The sequence below is a fragment of the Pecten maximus genome, chromosome 8 (genome assembly GCF_902652985.1).
Source record: "Pecten maximus chromosome 8, xPecMax1.1, whole genome shotgun sequence".
In the NCBI taxonomy this organism is placed as follows: domain Eukaryota; kingdom Metazoa; phylum Mollusca; class Bivalvia; order Pectinida; family Pectinidae; genus Pecten; species Pecten maximus.
The window spans coordinates 32,846,576-32,865,790 of record NC_047022.1 but is presented as its reverse complement, the minus strand read 5'-3'; the positions used below and the strand labels follow the sequence as shown (position 1 = coordinate 32,865,790).

Below are 19,215 nucleotides of genomic sequence, written 5' to 3'. Positions count from 1 at the left end.
TAAATGTGTATCTTATTTGAAAAAGTGTTTATCACAAAATAAAGTCTGATAAAAAGTAAAAAATATATGTTTACAAGATGAATAGAATGGATCATGATACTAGAGATGGCACGGAACTAAAGCCAAGGATATTAACCAAAGGAAAGGTTTCAATATGGATGCCAAGTGTTTTGGGGGAAAGTGTGGAAAGTCATTTTGTCATTTAGTGAACTAGTTTCCACAATTAGCTGTATATTCACTGTTTTCTCTTGTAGGGAATTATCAGCATGTCTCATAAATTTTAGTTCACAATCTTATTTTCAAACTCATTCTTCACGTCACAGGCAAAACAAAATTTCTATTCAAAATTACCACCCAAAACCCTTTTACACATTTCACACTTCACCAGTGCTGTTGCTTACAAAATGGAAACTTATAAAAGTGTCGTCAAAAAGAGGCTAGCTATGGTCAGGTTTCCTAGGTGATGGTTAACATTGTTTAAAAAGGCTTTACGTCCATTGTGTATGATCATCTTAGCCTGGATATCCAATATTTGTGATTGTCCTGGCCCTCAGAATCCTATATTTGTGGATAATGAAGTTTGTGTTTGATGTCCTGGTAATGGTTAAAAAGGAAAGCAAAGCTCCTGTAACCAAGATGGCATTGGGCACACTAACAACTAATATATATACTCAGAAGAAAGTGTGCTGCTAGTTCATGCCAACAAATGTATGTGGTAGAAACAAATCAGGTGGAGTTGATGTTTGTCCTGTCTTGTGATTGGTACAGACAAATCAGGGGGTGGGGTTGATATGTGTCCTGTCTTGTGATTGGTACAGACAAATCAGGGGGTGGGGGTTGATCTGTGTTCTGTCTTGTGATTGGTACTGACAAATCAGGGGGTGGGGTTGATATGTGTTCTGTCTTGTGATTGGTACAGATAAATCAGGGTGTGTGGTTGATATGTGTCCTGTCTTGTGATTGGTACAAACAATTCAGGGAGTGTGGTTGATATGTGTCCTGTCTTGTCATTGGTACAGACATATCAGTAGGTGGGGTCGATGTTTGTCATGTCTTTGTTTGGTACAGGCATATCAGGGGTGGGGTTGATATGTGTCCTGTCTTGTGATTGGTACAAACAATTCAGGGAGTGTGGTTGATATGTGTCCTGTCTTGTCATTGGTACAGACAAATCAGGGGGTGTGGTTGATATGCATCCTGTCTTGTGATTGGTACAAACAATTCAGGGAGTGTGGTTGATATGTGTCCTGTCTTGTGATTGGTACAGACAAATCAGAGGGTGGGGTTGATATGCATCCTGTCTTGTGATTGGTACAAACAATTCAGGGAGTGTGGTTGATATGTGTCCTGTCTTGTGATTGGTACAAACAATTCAGGGAGTGTGGTTGATATGTGTCCTGTCTTGTCATTGGTACAGACAAATCAGGGGGTGTGGTTGATATGCATCCTGTCTTGTGATTGGTACAAACAATTCAGGGAGTGTGGTTGATATGTGTCCTGTCTTGTGATTGGTACAGACAAATCAGAGGGTGGGGTTGATATGCATCCTGTCTTGTGATTGGTACAAACAATTCAGGGAGTGTGGTTGATATGTGTCCTGTCTTGTGATTGGTACAAACAATTCAGGGAGTGTGGTTGATATGTGTCCTGTCTTGTCATTGGTACAGACAAATCAGGGGGTGTGGTTGATATGCATCCTGTCTTGTGATTGGTACAAACAATTCAGGGAGTGTGGTTGATATGTGTCCTGTCTTGTGATTGGTACAGACATATCAGTAGGTGGGGTTGATGTTTGTCATGTTCTACAATTGATGGAATGCTTTGATATATCTGGTTATCTGTAACAGTTTGCTTCCTATTAGAAATTGCTTTTGTTTGCTGCCTATTTTCTAGCTAAATGACTTATTTGTGGTAAATTACATGCATTAAAAAAGTTTTGCATGAAGCTTTATATAATAGTTATTATTTATGTTATTTGTTTAACATGAAAATCTTCCTTTAAAGTATTAGGATAGTTTTTCCTAAAGTTAAAACATTTATTTTGAATGATTGTTGATCCACTGTGTTATGTAGAATTAGTGCTGCCTTCTGTAACTTCAAATTTTACCTTTTCCTACCTGTCAGTACAATGTTCCTATATTGTTATACATACTAAATACAACGCCCCAATTACGAATTTCAGTCTGGATTACCTCTCCTTAATAATCTCTGTTTCAGCGAACCTCCTCTCAAGATCTCAAAGATGCTGATAAAAAAGGGTTGCTATGGATACTAGATGAAGAAGCTATCTTCCCTGGAGCGACAGAAGATTCTTTCATGGACAGGTTCTTCAAAAACCATGGCGAACAAAAAGTCAGAAGTAAGAAAATCCTTATCTTTTCATTAATTACATGGTAGATTTATTTGATAGAACTTATGTCATTATTTTTATCAAATAAATAAATTTCAGTATCTTTTGTATTGTCACACAGTGCATAAAGCTACTTTGTTTTTTCTGTCTTTTGCAGGAGACAGCCTTCTGAGGAAAGCATCATCACTAGGGAACACCTTCATTTTGAACCATTTCCAGGGTACCAACCCAGTACAGTACAACGCCAGTGGCTGGCTCAAAGTTTGTCGGGAGAACCCACAGATTAAAGTGGCAACCCAGGTCCTACAAGACTCCAAAAAGTAGGTCATACCTATCCCATCATGCATCTCAACTCTTTCTGCCCTTAACAGATATTTGTACTGTACAGTTATAAGAAATATAAGAAGTTCCATATCTGCATACAATTTTATTTCTTGGTAAATTCGGTTATATAGTGAATAAGTATTGTTGTAGGTCACTTTGGATTTTCGAAACGAATAATTTTGACACTAATGCACAAGGAGGTTGATGGGCAAAATCTTTCACTTATTCAGATTCCTCTGAGAAATTACTATTCAGGTTGAAATAGGATCATATCGGGGCCAGATCAAACTGTTTGTTAATAAAACCTGCAGGCCTTATTTGTGTAATAATGTTCTCATAACAACAAAGAATTGGTAAACACCAGAAAAGTACATGTCATAAATCACATTTGTTGGTAATTCTACTGAACACCAATAGATATGAATGGGCTTAGTACTAGGAATGGACAAAGTAATAGTTACCCAGGTAACCAGCCCGTAGTATCCAATATACAAATCTAACTTAATCAGTTATCTTGGTATAGATATCTGATGATGAATTTAAATATCTTGGTATATCTGGTGATGAATTTAGATATCTTGGTATATCAGGTGATAAATTTCAATGTCTTAGTATAGATATCTGATGATGAATTTAAATATCTTGGTATATCTGATGATGAATTAAAATGTTTTGATATAGATACCTTATGATGAATTAAATGTCTTGGTATAGATATCTGATGATGAATTTAAATATCTTGGTATAGATATCTGATGCTGAATTTAAATGTATTTTCAGACAAAGTATAAACCAACTGTTTAACAATGTGAAGGCCCCCGTGGCTGGCATGGTGAGCGGATCTATTGTAGGAATGGAAGGCACCACTTCCTTACGACGTGTTGGCAGCATGAGGAGAACGTTCATGTCTGGCACGGCCGGGATTAAGAAACGCTCTCTTTGTCTCCAGGTCAAGTTCCAAGTGGTGAGTATTAGAGGGAGAATGACGTTTCTGTAAATGTAGCATATTGTTAATGTTGTGATGCTTTACTGAACTTTTACAAACAGACAGGTTGTAACTAACATTGTCATAACCATCTTTCCTCTCAGGACTCCATCGTCGAGACAATCAGAAAGACCAAATGTCACTTTGTCCACAACATCCTGCCACAGCACAACGCAGGCCTGTGGGAGCTGAAACCTCTCCCCTCACCCACTGATAAACCTGGCACTCCAGACGAGATTCTCATGAATGTACCACTGGTACGAAGTCAGATCAGGGGCAGCGAAGTGCTTGACTCAGTCAGGATATACAGACAAGGTAAGGGGTCAAATGTCATTCTGAAAACTTTGTGATTAAAGGTTGATAAGGTTTTAGGTTAATGGAAGATCTCATATACTAAAGTCCAAACCAAAGTCACAAGGGCATGGAGCTAGAGAGCATAGGTTGCATGGACATGGATAACAAGAGCAAAGGTCACAAAAAACATAGGTCACAAGCTAAAAGTCACGAGGGAAAAGGTCTCAAAAACATAGGTCACAAATCAAAGGTCATAAGAGATAAGGTGAAGAAAACATAATTTTAAATTACAATTGCCAAGGTCATAAGAGAATAGGTCACAAAATCACAGGTAGAAGTCAAAGGAAAGATATAAGATAAATAAAAACCATAATTAAAAACCAAAGGTCAAAAGAGAAAAGGTCACCAGAGCATTTGTCTACATGAGTAAAGGTTAGAAAATAGCAATGCAGTGCATTTCTGGTGAATATGGTCAGATGTTACAATATGTTGTGAAAACCAGTAATCTGGTGAATATGATCAGATGTTACAATATGTTTTGATAAAACCACTTCTCCGTAGAGTCAGATATCACCATATAAACATGTTTGGTGGTATTAGTGGTCCGTAGAGTCAGATATCACCATATAAACATGTTTGGTGGTATTAGTGGTCCGTAGAGTCAGATATCACCATATAAACATGTTTGGTGGTATTAGTGGTCCGTAGAGTCAGATATCACCATATAAACATGTTTGGTGGTATTAGTGGTCCGTAGAGTCAGATATCACCCTGTAAACATGTTTGGTGGTATTAGTGGTCCGTAGAGTCAGATATCACCATATAAACATGTTTGGTGGTATTAGTGGTCCGTAGAGTCAGATATCACCCTGTAAACATGTTTGGTGGTATTAGTGGTCCGTAGAGTCAGATATCACCATATAAACATGTTTGGTGGTATTAGTGGTCCGTAGAGTCAGATATCACCATATAAACATGTTTGGTGGTATTAGTGGTCCATAGAGTCAGATATCACCATATAAACATGTTTGGTGGTATTAGTGGTCCGTAGAGTCAGATATCACCATATAAACATGTTTGGTGGTATTAGTGGTCCGTAGAGTCAGATATCACCATATAAACATGTTTGGTGGTATTAGTGGTCCGTAGAGTCAGATATCACCATATAAACATGTTTGGTGGTATTAGTGGTCCGTAGAGTTAGATATCTCCATATAAACATGTTTGGTGGTATTAGTGGTCCGTAGAGTCAGATATCACCATATAAACATGTTTGGTGGTATTAGTGGTCCGTAGAGTCAGATATCACCATATAAACGTGTTTGGTAGTATTAGTGGTCCGTAGAGTCAGATATCACGATATAAACATGTTTGGTGGTATTTTTTTAGGATTCCCGGACTCTATGAGGATGTCAGAATTCCGTCACAGATTTGAGGGTCTTCTCAACCCGACGAGTCGTCCAGCACCTGACATGGAGGAGAAATTGGTATGTATAGCAAAACACTCATACGTCTTCAGACATGGTATGTATAGCAAAAACCTCATAGGTCTTCAGACATGGTATGTATAGCGAAACGCTCATACGTCTTCAGACATGGTATGTATAGCCAAACGCTCATACGTCTTCAGACATGGTATGTATAGCCAAACGCTCATACGTCTTCAGACAGTGACTGTAAAAACTAGTAATCACAGAAACAAATATAAAGCTGAACTTAACAGCACAGGAAGGATGTTACTATTAGTTTAGTTACCTGTCATATTACATAAGAGATGAATTTCTAAGTAGTGGGCACTCCACATGGAATTTCTTAGTTATCATTCCACAAAAATTAACAAACAAAAAAAATGAAATACAAAATTTCAAAAATCCTTCAAGTGTAAGCACCAATAGAATTTCAAAACTGAATCTTGTTTTCTTCTAGAGATAAATATTCTACATGTTTGCTGATTTTCAATCTTTAAAACCTAATTAATAGTTTTAATAGTTTGTCCTAGTTTCCATACAGACAGTTGATTACAGTTATCAGTTCTGACAGGGGTAACCTACATGCCAATATGTCAGCATTGATTAGATCCAGGAGAATGTTAAATTGATAATTACAATTCGACATCCTGTTTGTACATTTATATTACATAGTCTAGGTTGATATGGAAGCATGTGGGTTTGTGGCAGGCAGAGTTTTTATTACCTTGTTCAAAAATAACAGATAATTGTATATAATGTAATTACCTCATTGGAATACGGAAGTTATCAAAATGCGAAATTCTATTTAATGGGGGATTAGGGGTACAGGGTTGCTAAGCAGTAATGTAGGTGTCTCACAGGGTCTGTCTGTTTTCTGGATGCTAAATAGAAGATGATGGTCACAAAAGGCTCACACTTGGTGTGTGGGTTGCCCTAAAAGGGACAGAACCCCATGGACTAAGAGCATGTTTCAAAAAAAAAAAACAAGGTCAATTGCTCGAAATAAAGTTTCAAGTTTTGCTTATCAGAATGGAAAGTTGAGAATGAAATTTGGGTCAAGATCACCATCCCACTAAAGTTCAAAGTTCAAGGTTATTGTTACTGAAAAAGAATGTGTTGATTATGATAAGTTCAAAGCCTAACGTCATATAGCTAGGGGGGGGGGGGGGGGGGGGGGGGGGGCTCTCACATTCATTGATTGTGTATATATAATCATCCATATGGTGATTCTGACATTTTAAGTAGAAAACATCTAGCAGTACATGTGTGTTTATTTTGCTGTTGTACTTTTCACAGGCAGTGAATACGATTCTGGATCACCTGGAAATAGAGAAACTCAACTACAGAGTTGGACTTAGCCAGGTAGGATTTCACTTTACATGTTGTCATTAAGACAGGTAGCCAGGTAGGATTTCACTTTACATATTGTCATTAAGACAGGTAGCCAGGTAGGATTTCACTTTACATGTTGTCACTAAGACAGGTAGCCAGGTAGGATTTCACTTTACATGTTGTCACTAAGACAGGCAGCCAGGTAGGATTTCACTTTACATGTTGTCACTAAGACAGGTAGCCAGGTAGGATTTCACTTTACATGTTGTCACTAAGACAGGTAGCCAGGTAGGATTTCACTTTACATGTTGTCACTAAGACAGGTAGCCAGGTAGGATTTCACTTTACATGTTGTCATTTAAGACAGGTAGCCAGGTAGGATTTCACTTTACATGTTGTCACTAAGACAGGTAGCCAGGTAGGATTTCACTTTACATGTTGTCACTAAGACAGGTAGCCAGGTAGGATTTCACTTTACATGTTGTCACTAAGACAGGTAGCCAGGTAGGATTTCACTTTACATGTTGTCACTAAGACAGGTAGCCAGGTAGGATTTCACTTTACATGTTGTCATTTAAGACAGGTAGCCAGGTAGGATTTCACTTTACATGTTGTCATTTAAGACAGGTTAGTCTTTTTCCCACCCTATGCATTCTCACTTTAGACAAGTATGACTTTTTAGGTCATCTGAGCAAAGCTCAGTGACCTTTTCCAATCCGGCTTTGTCCGTCGTCATCTGTCATCCATAATTAGCTAACATTTTCACATCTTCAACTTCTCAAAAATGATGACGGTGAAATTTTCAAGCTGAATTGAAGAATTAATAAACCATAGTACATTGGCTAAGTGTAGTCGGATCACAAACATACCCTTTTACTTTTCAACTGTAAAATCACGTACTAGGCTTAGCATTTTCAATTAAAAAACGATACGAAGTTATTTTTAAAAATTTAAAAAAAATAAAGCAAATTTGTTACTGCCAAAAGGTCACGGGTCAAATAATGAAAAAATAAGAACAATTAAATTCTTTAAAATAGTTTATTATGCCTAGGTCAAATGTTTTTCTGCCTAAATTCAAAATTTTATTATTCTTTCATTATACATATACACTTGATAATTAGCACATCTTCAGCATGAGTTTCTTGCTGCAATAGTTATGCTAATAGTTGACCTTTACCTACATAGTTCAAGGTCACAGTAATCAAATGTATAGCATATGAAAGCAACAAAGTTCCACTGTATTGTAAATACATAAAAGATAGTTATATGTTTGACTCAGGTGACAGTTAAGGCCCATGGGCCTCTTGTCATCTTACAAATTATTATTGTCAGTTTAGCCAGGTAAGACTTTAGGCTTTTCAACTAGTCTAAATATCTCCTGAAACAGAATGAAGCATGTTGCTGATACCTTATAAAGCTAACCAGCCATCTGAAGATGATACCTTTAAGCTAACCACACATCTGTAGATGGTACCTTATAAAGCTAACCACACATCTGTAGATGGTACCTTATAAAGCTAACCACACATCTGTAGATGGTACCTTATAAAGCTAACCACACATCTGTAGATGGTACCTTATAAAGCTAACCACACATCTGTAGATGGTACCTTATACAGCTAACCACACATCTGTAGATGGTACCTTATAAAGCTAACCACACATCTGTAGATGGTACCTTATAAAGCTAACCAGACATCTGTAGATGGTACCTTATAAAGCTAACCAGACATCTGTAGATGGTACCTTATAAAACTAACCACACATCTGTAGATGGTACCTTATAAAACTAACCACACATCTGTAGATGGTACATTATACAGCTAACCACACATCTGTAGATGTTACCTTATAAAGCTAACCACACATCTGTAGATGGTACCTTATAAAGCTAACCACACATCTGTAGATGGTACCTTATAAAGCTAACCACACATCTGTAGATGGTACCTTATAAAGCTAACCTTATAAAGCTAACCACACATCTGTAGATGGTACCTTATATACCTTATAAAGCTAACCACACATCTGTAGATGGTACCTTATAAAGCTAACCTTATAAAGCTAACCACACATCTGTAGATGGTACCTTATATACCTTATAAAGCTAACCAGACATCTGTAGATGATACCTTATAAAGGTTACCACACATCTGTAGATGGTACCTTATAAAGGTTACCACACATCTGTAGATGGTACCTTATAAAGCTAACCAGACATCTGTAGATGGTACCTTATAAAGCTAACCACACATCTGTAGATGGTACCTTATAAAGCTAACCACACATCTGTAGATGGTACCTTATAAAGCTAACCAGACATCTGTAGATGGTACCTTATAAAGCTAACCACACATCTGTAGATGGTACCTTATAAAGCTAACCAGACATCTGTAGATGGTACCTTATAAAGCTAACCACACATCTGTAGATGGTACCTTATAAAGGTTACCACACATCTGTAGATGGTACCTTATAAAGCTAACCAGACATCTGTAGATGGTACCTTATAAAGCTAACCACACATCTGTAGATGGTACCTTATAAAGCTAACCTTATAAAGCTAACCACACATCTGTAGATGGTACCTTATAAAGCTAACCACACATCTGTAGATGGTACCTTATAAAGCTAACCTTATAAAGCTAACCACACATCTGTAGATGGTACCTTATAAAGCTAACCACACATCTGTAGATCATACAGAACTCACCTTGTGGAGGAGTCGGCCATCACTGCCCCAATGTTACATTCAGCCTCTGTGACAGGATCACTGCGTCTCTGTCTAAAGATCATTCTAGTTACCTAGGCGAATTTCCTCTGTTGTAAATCTCCACACATTGTGCAGCACCTGCATTCCATACATACCATACATACCAGTCCTAGGTACCTCTCAAATTCTCCTCAAACTTAAGTAGCTGACGGCTTCATTAATCAACAGATTAGGCTTCTTACTTTAAAAACCATTTATGCTGAATAATGAACATTTCTAATCTCTTGAAAGAATTCATTTTCTTACCTTAGGTTAAGGTACTTTTATAACTAGCCCTCCACCTCTTGGATGCGAGTACGAAACCCACATTGGGTAGTTGCCTGGTACTGACCATAGGCTGGTGGTTTTTCTCTGGGAACTCAGGATTTCCTCCACCTCCAAAACCAGGCACGTCCTTAAAAAACACTGGCTGTTAATAGGACGTTAAAAAAAAGAACTAACCTTTGGTTTTGGGATAATGTTAATGAGGAAAAGTAAGGACTCCTGTCAACTTAGAAGTGTAAATGTTATAACCTGATGGTATGGAATTGTTTTCTTTTCATTAATTAAGATAAGACAATAAGAGGTAGTTTTTGATGTTCTTTAGTTTCCACCCTTGAATCTCCAATGACTTGTCAGATCAGTCCTGTTGCCCTGTAGTGAAGTATGATACCATAAAACCAGTTATTTTCTTTGGGTTGATATTTTCACTATTTCACCGGCCTTTGTCGTGAACGCGAACATTTTATCCAGGAAATGATAAGAAACAGGTCAATATTATTCACGAAATAAACTGCAATTAAGACTGTTGTCATTTTGTACTGTGATAAGTAAGCAACTGAGATAAGGGCATGCCAAGGCATGTTGTCTGTATTGTGACGGGAACCATACTGTCCACTACATACTAGGCTTTGTGATGTAATGATATAACAACCAGAAGCTAGTGACATAATACACACAAGTTAGGAACATAATACACACAAGTAAGTGACATAATACACACAAGTTAGTGACATAATACACACAAGTTAGTGACATAATACACTCAAAGGGATTGAGATAATAGTCTCTTTAATTTACACCTATAGATTACCTACTCCTTTAACTCTTTCCGTACTTTGTCTTCTTTCCGGATTCCGTACCAGAAGTAGTAAATAGGCTCACCCCCAGATGTTTAAACAAAATGGCAGACTATATGTGCATTTTTGGTGTGTTGTTTTTTCATATAGAAACATAAAGGTTAGTGTTATCTTTGTTCATGATTAAGAAATATTTAACTAAATAAGATCTAGATGTCAGATTGAACACTCTGAAACGTCCTAGACAGTGATATCTAAAATGCAAATGTAGCAAGCCGCCATATTGTTTACATTAACAACATATTGAGAAAATATCACCTATTGCTCTAACGGAAAAACTTGTTACCCAAACAAAATAAAAACGAATTTGTCAACAAAAATGTTTGTTTCAAAAGTTTTGACCACCTTTTATATGTCATTACATCGGATGATTGTATATGTTGGGTGATGGCTTCAACAAATCAACACTTCAATAACGTCAACTAAGCCTGTCCACTATAGTCGACAGCGGGGAAGAGGGAACACATTTTTATGTCGACTATAGTCGACAACGGTACTGAAAGAGTTAAGAGTCAGTATTGATAATGTCTTCGTACCTTTATCTTTAAGTTGATGCCTTGGTTTGTACATTATGTCCTGTACTTTCTCTGACCTTTGACCTGGCCTCAGAAATATGACAATTACATTATCATTACAAGGTTATGGTATTAGTAGCTCTGTACCTCCAGTACTTTGACTACATAGTGGTACTTCAGACAACATGGAAACCTCGGATACCTCCATAAATCTGTAGCTAGGAGCACTTATTTAAGTCAGTATGCTGAGCTTTATTGTGGGTAGTGTTAGCCTTGTGGTATAGTTTAGGACTCCCATGACCCCCTTTAGTAATTGACCATAACTGTATATATAACTGATAAATTCCTAGCCTGACGTAGGTAGTCTGTGGTAGGCCAGCTTCCTCACCATTCAGAAAATTAACATCTGCACACAAAACATTCATTTTGGAGGTCTGATTAAGAAGGGTCCCGACAGTTACAGTTTACAGAGGCAGATTACACCTGTATACCAGGTATGTGTAGTAAGTGTCAATACATGGGTATTCAGGGTTTGTAATAGGAGTGACATCTTTTATCTACCTAATATCTGTTTGTATGTCTGTCAGTATATCTGTCTAGATTTTATATTTTACCTGTCTAACTGTATACCTATACATCTGTTTGCTTATCTACATATCTACCTGTATACCTGTATACCTATCTACCTGTATACCTGTCTACCTGTATACCTAAATTACCTGTATACCTAAATTACCTGTCTACCTGTTTGCCTGTATACCTGTATACCTGTATACCTATCTACCTGCATACCTGTCTACCTGTATACCTAAATCACCTGACTACCTGTATACCTGTTTGCCTGTCTATCTGAATACCTATACACCTGTTTACTTATCAACCTGTATACCTGTTTACCTGTTTGCCTGTATACCTGTATACCTATCTACCTGTATACCTGTTTACCTGTTTACCTGTATACCTGTATACCTATCTACCTGTATACCTGTTTACCTGTATACCTATCTACCTGTATACCTGTCTACCTGTATACCTGTATGCCTATCTACCTGTATACCTGTTTGCCTGTAGACCTGTATACCTGTCTACTTGAATGCCTGTCTACTTGAATACCTGTTTATTTATCTACCTGAACCTGTATACCTGTCAATCTAAATAACTGTCTAATTGAATACCTGTCTACCTATATACCTGTATACCTATCTACCTATCTACCTGTATACCTGTATACCTGTTTGCCTGTATACCTGTATACCTGTCTACTTGAATGCCTGTCTTCTTGAATACCTGTTTATTTATCTACCTGAACCTGTATACCTGTCAATCTAAATACCTGTCTACTTGAATACCTGTCTACCTATTTACCTCAAATGTATGGCTCAAAGCAGGTTGCAATATACTTATCTGTTGATGATCATATGTATGTTTTTGCTGCTGGTTTTAATCACTGTACGGTATATATAGGGAGTAGGCCTGATGATGATCCAGGAGATACACCAACTAATGTCTCATTATATAGAGAGGTGACTTCAGTCAGGGTGGAGTCTAACAACCACCTCTGTTGATAAAATGGAATTACATTGTTATCTTAGGCAACTAATAATGCTGCATTCTAAACCTGTGTGGAATATTAGTCGTAAAACTTGTTTGATTTTCCCAAGAGCAATATGAAGCCACTTTGATCTGATGCTGTTACTTCTCTTCAGTGTGTTTCTGTAATTCACAGTTTCCATCCTGGTAAAGGGCTTCCATAAATTCATTTAAAAACCATTTACATCTGGTTGTGTACAGGAAACAAACACTGCTATGATCAGAAGGGAAGGATTACATGTGTAGAATCTTATACTTTATCATAATACAAATATGTATATACCTGTACAATAGTTGTGGAAGGTTTCCTAACAAACAAGCTGTTGTGTGCTCTAGTTATGATAACCTTACAGATGTATTTATATACAAAAATCAATGTTTGCTTCAATGTTGAGATAGCTTACCATTTCCTCCAGTTACCAGCCAGGCTAGATATACTCAGTAAATACACCCAACCGTCTCTAGATTCCAGCCGCTACCCCCAGGAACTAGCTAGATCGGATACATACACTCGACCCTCCCCTCCCCTCCCCCAGATAACTAACTAGACTAGATATACACTAGCTCTGCCTGTCTTCTCTTCTTCCCTTCCTCCTATCTTCTAGCTGGACCGAATACATACACTCCACCTTCTCCCTACTACACCCCTTACCGCCCAGGTATCTAGCTGGACCAGATATATACATTCCACCCTCTCCCTACCCCCAGGTATCTACCTAGACCATGCACCCTCTCCCTACCCCCAGGTATATACCTAGACCATCCACCCTCTCCCTACCCCCCAGGTATATACCTAGACCATCCACCCTCTCCCTACCCCCAGGTATATACCTAGACCATCCACCCTCTCCCTACCCCCAGGTATATACCTAGACCATCCACCCTCTCCCTACCCCCAGGTATATACCTAGAACATCCACCCTCTCCCTACCCCCAGGTATATACCTAGAACATCCACCCTCTCCCTACCCCCAGGTATATACCTAGAACATCCACCCTCTCCCTACCCCCAGGTATATACCTAGACCATCCACCCTCTCCCTACCCCCAGGTATATACCTAGACCATCCACCCTCTCCCTACCCCCAGGTATATACCTAGAACATCCATCCTCTCCCTACCCCCAGGTATCTACCTAGACCATCCACCCTCTCCCTACCCCCAGGTATCTACCTAGACCATCCACCCTCTCCCTACCCCCAGGTATATACCTAGAACATCCACCCTCTCCCTACCCCCAGGTATATACCTAGAACATCCACCCTCTCCCTACCCCCAGGTATATACCTAGACCATCCACCCTCTCCCTACCCCCAGGTATCTACCTAGACCATCCACCCTCTCCCTACCCCAGCCCCTACCCCCAGGGAACTAGCTAGACTAGATACACTCCACCCTCTCCCTACCCACCCCCATCCCCCTGATATCTAGCTAGACCGGATACATACACTACACCCTCTCCTTTACCCCACCCCCTACCCCTAATGAACTAGATAGACTTGATACACTACACCCTCTCCCTACCCCAGCCCCTACCCCCAGGTATCTGCCTAGACCATCCACCCTCTCCTTTACCCCACCCCTATCCCCAGGGAACTAGCTAGACTAGATACACTCCATCCCATCCTTACCCCACCCCTACCCCCAGGGAACTAGCTAGACTAGATACACTACACCCTCTCCCTACCCCAGCCCCTACCCCCAGGTATCTGCCTAGACCATCCACCCTCTCCTTTACCCCACCCCTTACCCCCAGGAAACTAGCTAGACTATATACACTCCATCCCCTCCTTACCCCACCCCAACCCCCAGGAAACTAGCTAGACTATATACACTCCATCCCCTCCTTACCCACCCCCTACCTCCAGGGAACTAGCTAGACTAGATACACTCCATCCCATCCTTACCCCAGCCCCTACCCCCAGGGAACTAGCTAGACTATATACACTCCATCCCCTCCTTACCCCACCCCTATCCCCAGGGAACTAGCTAGACTAGATACACTCCATCCCATCCTTACCCCACCCCTACCCCCAGGGAACTAGCTAGACTAGATACACTCCACCCTCTCCCTACCCACCCCCCATCCCCCTGATATCTAGCTAGACCGGATACATACACTACACCCTCTCCTTTACCCCACCCCCTACCCCTAATGAACTAGATAGACTTGATACACTACACCCCTCTCCCTACCCCAGCCCCTACCCCCAGGTATCTGCCTAGACCATCCACCCTCTCCTTTACCCCACCCCTATCCCCAGGGAACTAGCTAGACTAGATACACTCCATCCCATCCTTACCCCCCCCCCTATCCCCAGGGAACTAGCTAGACCATATACACTCCATCCCCTCCTTACCCACCCCCTACCCCCAGGGAACTAGCTAGACTAGATACACTCCATCCCATCCTTACCCCACCCCAACCTCCAGGGAACTTGCTAGACTAGATACACTCCATCCCCTCCTTACCCCACCCCTTACCCCCAGGAAACTAGCTAGACTATATACACTCCATCCCCTCCTTACCCCACCCCAACCCCCAGGAAACTAGCTAGACTATATACACTCCATCCCCTCCTTACCCACCCCCTACCTCCAGGGAACTAGCTAGACTAGATACACTCCATCCCATCCTTACCCCAGCCCCTACCCCCAGGGAACTAGCTAGACTATATACACTCCATCCCCTCCTTACCCCACCCCTATCCCCAGGGAACTAGCTAGACTAGATACACTCCATCCCATCCTTACCCCACCCCTACCCCCAGGGAACTAGCTAGACTAGATACACTCCACCCTCTCCCTACCCACCCCCATCCCCCTGATATCTAGCTAGACCGGATACATACACTACACCCTCTCCTTTACCCCACCCCCTACCCCTAATGAACTAGATAGACTTGATACACTACACCCTCTCCCTACCCCAGCCCCTACCCCCAGGTATCTGCCTAGACCATCCACCCTCTCCTTTACCCCACCCCTATCCCCAGGGAACTAGCTAGACTAGATACACTCCATCCCATCCTTACCCCACCCCTATCCCCAGGGAACTAGCTAGACCATATACACTCCATCCCCTCCTTACCCACCCCCTACCCCCAGGGAACTAGCTAGACTAGATACACTCCATCCCATCCTTACCCCACCCCAACCTCCAGGGAACTAGCTAGACTAGATACACTCCATCCCCTCCTTACCCCACCCCTTACCCCCAGGAAACTAGCTAGACTATATACACTCCATCCCCTCCTTACCCCACCCCAACCCCCAGGAAACTAGCTAGACTATATACACTCCATCCCCTCCTTACCCACCCCCTACCTCCAGGGAACTAGCTAGACTAGATACACTCCATCCCATCCTTACCCCAGCCCCTACCCCCAGGGAACTAGCTAGACTATATACACTCCATCCCCTCCTTACCCCACCCCCTATCCCCAGGGAACTAGCTAGACTAGATACACTCCATCCCATCCTTACCCCACCCCCTACCCCCAGGGAACTAGCTAGACTAGATACACTCCATCCCCTCCTTACCCCACCCCCTACCCCCAGGGAACTAGCTAGACTAGATACACTCAATCCCCTCCTTACCCCACCCCCTACCCCCAGGGAACTAGCTAGACACTATATACTCTCTAGCTCCCTCTGTTCCCTTCCTACCATCTTCCCCAACCCCCTCCCCAGGTAAATAACTACACTCTCTGCTATCTTCCTCCTTTTAGACTGGTCGTTCCCCAACCCCCTCCCCAGGTAAATAACTACACTCTCTGCTATCTTCCTCCTTTTAGACTGGTCGTAATGTTAAGCTTCCGATACTGTTCCAGACTGTAGTGTCAAATGCTTTATTTCTAAATCTATATTAGTCTCTTTGTTATACCCCACCATAAAGTGGGGGGTGGGTGGGGGGGGGGCATATAATGTTACCCATGTTTGTCGCGTCCTGGTCGTGTCGTGTCCCAATGCAATGTAACTAGCTTATCTCAGGAACTGCTGATGCGATCCTCACCAAACTGTGTTTTTGGGGTGTCAAGTGGCAGTGGAGGCATTTATGTCTTACAGTCATTTTCTAGATATATTTGATGTTTCCTAATTCGGATGTGTCTTTGTTGTTAAACTGTAATGTTTTTATTATCATTTTTCTTTTCATGTTTGTAACATTCTTTATTGTACAGCTGTTTATTTCCACAATCATTCTGTTATCTTGTTTCTGTTTTATTGCTTCCCTTTAAATTGACAATACAGTTTTATCACTTGGAATCCTTAGGGATCAAATGTTGTTATTCCTGTGAAGAAAATTGTCCATTTTTGTCCATATTTTATGAAAAATAAACATTAGAAAACTTCAAAGATGGTTGATTTTCACCAGGCCTTTTTTTGAAACAATAAAACCAGAAAAAACACTCTGGGACATTAATTGGACAATCGGAGCAGTCTGAGAGGTGAGAAGAAATACAGTCAATCTGACTCGAGGCATTGAAAGGCTTAAAATTAAGCCTATTGCAAGGTCTGCCAAGTTTTGTGGACTGGTTAACTTTATACAAACTTGCTGTGTCAGGGCGATGGTTTGAAACTCCCCTGGAGGTGGTCCATCTTCTATCTCTGTTATAACATCTGTCACAGCACACCTATCAGCTATATATTAAAATGGAGAACTGACCATATTTGTTAATTATATTCAGATTTAGAATTATGGGACGTGTTGTTGATTTTATGCCCCCGACATAAAATTGGGGGTGCATATAGTATCACCCATGTCCGTCCCATCTTGTCGCGCCGCCTTGCGTTCCATATCCCATCCCGATGTAATGTAACTAGCTAATCTCAAGAACTGCCTCACCAAACTGTGTTTCAGGGTGTCAAGTGGCAACAAGGGCATTTATGTCTTACAGACATTTTCTAGTTTTTACAATTTTTAGACAATATGAGGATATACACCATTTTATTTTAAGAAGTTTTGAAACTTGGAACATCTGAGATTATCACAAGAACAGTTACTGAAATGTCCTATACACCAGCATGGTAAACAACTAAATGTTTAGATTGTTTTGGTCGATAAGTGACAACCTCCACAGCTGTTGGGGATGTTACCATACATACAACACATAGGGGTTTGGTTTTCTATTGTTTAATGTCCTATCAACAGCCATGGTCGACACATACGGGAGTTATCGGGAGTTATCGTCCTAGCTGGTACAGAGACCTGTTATATACAGATCCTACTTGATGTGGAATACTTCCCATTCCCCTCACATATCACATAAGGATTGAAGCCATCGTCTCATTATTATTGTCAATGTCACTGTCATGGATATCACTTCAGAGAATGGGTAAACTGGCTATAAAAAATAAGGTAATCATACATACATACATACACACATACATACATGTACATAATGTGCTAATATCGAATGTAGCATTGGCGAGTTATTGGTGACTGGAGGCATTAAAACTGGTACATTATTAATGACACAACACAGTTAGATGTTTTAGTAAGCCTACAGAGAGGTCAATGTCAAAATAAGAAAGGATTTACTGTTTACACAGTCAATAAATTGATTTTTGAACTGTTGAAGTAGCAGACGGCAGGTAGTGCTGACTGCTGGTGAGATAACAGAGTAAGGATCTACCCCTGAAGAATTGTCTGGTCAATACTAATTGGTATCATTGTTTTAAATTACAGGTGTTCTTCCGAGCAGGTGCTCTCAACCAGTTAGAGGCTGCCCGGGATGAGAAGATAACCGGGACGGTGATTGGGCTGCAGGCTTGTTGTCGTGGCTACCTCGGCAGGAAGTACTTAGAAAAGTTACGGGTAAGTACACTCACCATGCTGATTAAGACCTGTTGTGTTAATTTGTTAGATTCTTAGAATTTCACGCCTGACATTTCATATAGAAGATTGATTCAATTATATATGTATAAATATGACTGTCAGGTCTGAAGTGGATTTGTATCAGTGAGTCCCTGATCTCTGTTTTGCCAAGAGTGGTATATCAATATAGCACTTTTTTTTCTTTTCTTTTTTGTGTGTTTTTGTGGGGTTGATATGTGGTTTTAATTCTGACATTGCAGTAAGATTCTGGTCTTTAATGACATTCTGACATTGCAGTAAGATTCTGGTCTTTTATAACTTTCTGACATTGTAGTAAGATGCTGGTCTTTAATGACTTTCTGACATTGCAGTAAGATTCTGGTCTTTTATGACATTCTGACATTGCAGTAAGATTCTGATCTTTTATAACTTTCTGACATTGCAGTAAGATTCTGATCTTTTATGACATTCTGACATTGCAGTAAGATTCTGGTCTTTTATAACTTTCTGACATTGTAGTAAGATGCTGGTCTTTAATGACTTTCTGACATTGCAGTAAGATTCTGGTCTTTAATGACATTCTGACATTGCAGTAAGATTCTGGTCTTTTATAACATTCTGACATTGCAGTAAGATTCTGGTCTTTA

At 40.3% G+C, this 19,215-nt stretch overlaps 1 protein-coding gene across 5 annotated transcripts in view; it reads left to right on the top strand.

The window, feature by feature from the left end:
* LOC117333246 (unconventional myosin-XVIIIa-like) overlaps positions 1-19,215 on the top strand; it is a 135,720-nt gene that overhangs the window by 68,371 nt on the left and 48,134 nt on the right. For all 5 annotated transcript variants that reach the window (XM_033892452.1, XM_033892450.1, XM_033892451.1 and 2 more), the window contains 7 exons: positions 2,218-2,359; positions 2,508-2,670; positions 3,455-3,638; positions 3,764-3,974; positions 5,343-5,440; positions 6,719-6,784; positions 18,440-18,568. In XM_033892452.1, the coding sequence (XP_033748343.1) occupies positions 2,218-2,359; positions 2,508-2,670; positions 3,455-3,638; positions 3,764-3,974; positions 5,343-5,440; positions 6,719-6,784; positions 18,440-18,568 (993 nt within the window). The remainder of the gene's footprint in view (positions 1-2,217; positions 2,360-2,507; positions 2,671-3,454; positions 3,639-3,763; positions 3,975-5,342; positions 5,441-6,718; positions 6,785-18,439; positions 18,569-19,215) is intronic.